This window comes from Nicotiana attenuata, chromosome 1, assembly GCF_001879085.1.
Source record: "Nicotiana attenuata strain UT chromosome 1, NIATTr2, whole genome shotgun sequence".
Classification (NCBI taxonomy): domain Eukaryota; kingdom Viridiplantae; phylum Streptophyta; class Magnoliopsida; order Solanales; family Solanaceae; genus Nicotiana; species Nicotiana attenuata.
In genome coordinates this window covers 15365849-15369352 of record NC_031989.1, presented here as the reverse complement: position 1 = coordinate 15369352, position 3504 = coordinate 15365849, and the positions used below count along the sequence as shown (strand labels likewise).

Genomic DNA, 3504 nt, shown 5'->3' with positions numbered 1-3504 from the left:
TTGGACGGCAGTGATAACAATAGGTGTTGCATATATAGCAGAAAAGACAAGAAATAAAAGAATTCGAAAGATATAGTGCTACGTAAATTTGATGATTTTTTTGAGAAACAAAAAAGAATAAAAAGAGATGATCAATTGACCAGATTAATTGCTTGTTTGATATGAATGGAATATGTGTTGGTGCTGAAACTTATTGACATAAAAAAAACCATGCAATCTTGTAATTCTGAGGTTATTTTAAAACATGCCCACGTGAGTGCTCACGTGAGTGCCTCTATTGTTTGCCAAGCATTTATATAAAGATTTAACTTATATATACGTACTTATTTTTGCAAGGAGCCTCCGAGCAATATTAAAATTGTCTTCCTATAATATATAGGTGACGGTTTGAAGCAAGGGATAATACTTGCATTAGGATTGGTTGTCAATAGAGGCGGACCTATACTATAAGTTGAGGAATCATCGGCACCAGAAAACTTCGGCAAAAACTCCATATATACTTGCAAATGTCTTAAAAAAATAGTCAGATATTGGCATAGGCCCGTACCAATTATTATGAACAGTAATAAATTATATTGAATGTCATAGTGATCCCGCGGTCGCCGAATACTGGGTCCGCTTCTGGCTGCCAACATCACACTTCATGCAGAGACGGATCCAGGATTTTGGTAGGATGGGTGCACTAGTAAGAAAAGGTGGATCCAGAATATAAATTTACGGGTTCAACCTTTAGTTCTTACGATTGCGTACCCATTACACTTTTGAAATTATAAGTTCAAAATTATTATTTTTAAAAAATAGTAATTTTCTTACATCTATATCTATTTTCCATGTTGAAAATATTGAGATCGGTTGAACCCATTGACTATATGCTACATCATACACTGCTACTAGTTTTAATATATAAACATTTTGTTTAATCATATAAGATTTTACAGCGACAAAAGAAGAATAGGAATTTCAACGTGTGAAAATTTTGAAAGAATAAACCAAACAAAAAAAAAGGAAATAAAAATAAAAAGTACTTAATTAATACGCAAAAAATAACACCAGACACGCTCATCTCCCGTGGGCGTCTACTTTTAGAAAAAAAAAAGGAAAAAACAATAAGATTGGCATAAGATTTAAACTCACAATCTCACCTAGAGAGCTACATCCAATAACCCATCACATCATATAATAATTTGAGCATGGGTGCAAACACATATATTTAAATATTTTTGAAAAAAATATAGCATTACCATACATATTTAGGGCGGGGAGTATGGGTTCATGTGCCCCATGGAACCCCCCCTAGATATGCCCCGACTTCATGGAGTGTGGTCATTTACCAAACTCTGAGCGAACGTGAGATGTTTTGTGCACCGCACCTTCTTTTTACATGTAACATGTCTTATTGTCCTTGCACTCGCTATAAAAGCAACTCTTTTCCCTTTTCCTTTTTTCACATATTATACTACTAGTATTTCACAATGGAAAATTCACAACAACCTCTTGCCACAGAGAGTTTTTCATACAGCTGGTTGTTGAACAGAAAACCTTCCATTGATAGTCTTACAGAATCTGTTACACCCTCCTATATTACTGATGAGGAAGATATTATGTTTATTGCTTATTCAAAAAGATTCCTAGAAGAAGCTCAAAACTTCAACTTTGATGTTCGACCTGCTGTTGAATCTGTCCCTGCTGATGAAATCTTCTCTGATGGACACATTATGCCTTTGTATTTTGATAGATCAAAGATTGAATCTTTTGAACAAGCCTTAAATAATTTCAACACTACATCAATTTCCTCATCAACTCCTCCCACACCAATATCTACACTTTCTTCTAGAACTAGCCAAGCTGATTTTCTTGAAAAATGGAGAAAATTTTCAGGCAGAGTTTTAGTTAAGTGGTTTGGATTCCTTAAACCATTTTCTAAAAGGTTAGGAAGTTCAAGAAAAAGTGCAAAAGTTGATGACCTACAAAGAAAAGAATCAGAAATTCAAAGCTGTAAGAGTACTACTACTACTAATTCTTTAGTTCAGGGATCTCCTCGTCGAATGGTTAAATCTTATTCTGTTGTTGATTGGGCTGGAAATGAGAAGAACCAAAGAAATACAAGTAGAATTAAGAGATTGAGAAAGGTGAAAAGTTGGAGTAATTCAGCACAGGCTTCACCTATAAGAAATTCATCATCTGTTCATAATTCTACTGATGTTTGGCGCGATATGGAAAATGCGGTTTCTGATGCAATTCTGCACTGTAAAAGATCATTTGCTGTGTCAACAGAGTCTGATGATCATTTTGACCAGAAGAAGAAATGGTAGGAGAGATGGAATTGTAGTTCAAAGAAATATCAAGTTGATCTTCCAGCATATAACTGTTCTTAGTTTCATCCTTCTCTTCCGAGATATGTATGTTTAGATTTTTGTCTCTTCATACAAATAATTTAGGCCAAATACAGACCATTAAACTTGGCCCAATTTTCTATTTTGACACTTTAACTCAACTTTGTTCCATTTTGGCCTTCCAGTCCCATTTTTTTTGTTCCACTTTGACACAAAAGTTTTTCTCTCAAGTAAAAATGCAGCGCGTGCAAATACCCAGCTTCTATCCCCACCCCCACCCCCGCAAAGAAAAAATTATTTTTACTTTTTTTTTTGTAATTTTAAATTATTATTTTTTTCTCGTTTTTTCTGCCCAAATCCCGAGGAAAAGATATTTTTTTTTCCGTAATAACTACGGGTTCAACTGAACCCATAACTTTCGACGCGGAGTAAAAATTTATATGTAAAAATTCATTAAAATTGTAAAAAAAAAATAGATATAAACCCATAACATTTAAATTATATAATGGGTTCTTTTGTTACACTTTGACACAAAAACTTTTATCCCAGGTAAAAATGCAGCGCAGACAAATACCCAGTTGCTAGCCCCACCCCCACCCCCCGCAATTTTTTTTTTTGGTAATTTCAAATTATTTTTCCCCCCCTTTCCCCGGAAATTAATATATTTTTTCAATAATAACTACGGGTTCGACTGAACCGATAATTTTTGACGCGGAGTAAAAATTTGTATGTAAAAATTTATTAAAATTGTAAAAAAAAAAAATAGATATAAACCCATAACTTTAAAAATATAATGGGTTCGATGTTAAAAACATTAAAATTGAATCCATAGGATTTAAATTCTGGATCCGCCTCTACGTTGGAAGTATGAAATTTGGCTTAAAAATGGCTCTCACGCGCCTACAAGGGTGAGGCAAATCACACATGGAATCTAGTCAGCTTTTGTGTCAAAGTGGAACAAAAAAAATGGGGTTGGAGGGCCAAAATGGAACAAGGCTGAGTTAAAGCGCCAAAATAAAAAATTGGGAGAAATTCAAAAATAGCCAGATTTATCACTGGTCGTTGAAAAATAGCCAAGTTTCAAAAGTCATCGAAATTTAGCCACTTTAAATTTGAGCGAAAACACTGTTCAAAATCCGAAAAAATACGCCCGCAAATTTTACGGGAGTTC

The 3504-nt window shown here is 34.2% G+C and overlaps 1 protein-coding gene across 1 annotated transcript; it reads left to right on the top strand.

The window, feature by feature from the left end:
* Positions 1473-2312, top strand: LOC109233338 (probable membrane-associated kinase regulator 6). Its single transcript, XM_019399182.1, has one exon. It carries the CDS (start codon positions 1473-1475, stop codon positions 2310-2312), a length of 840 nt encoding a protein of 279 aa, XP_019254727.1.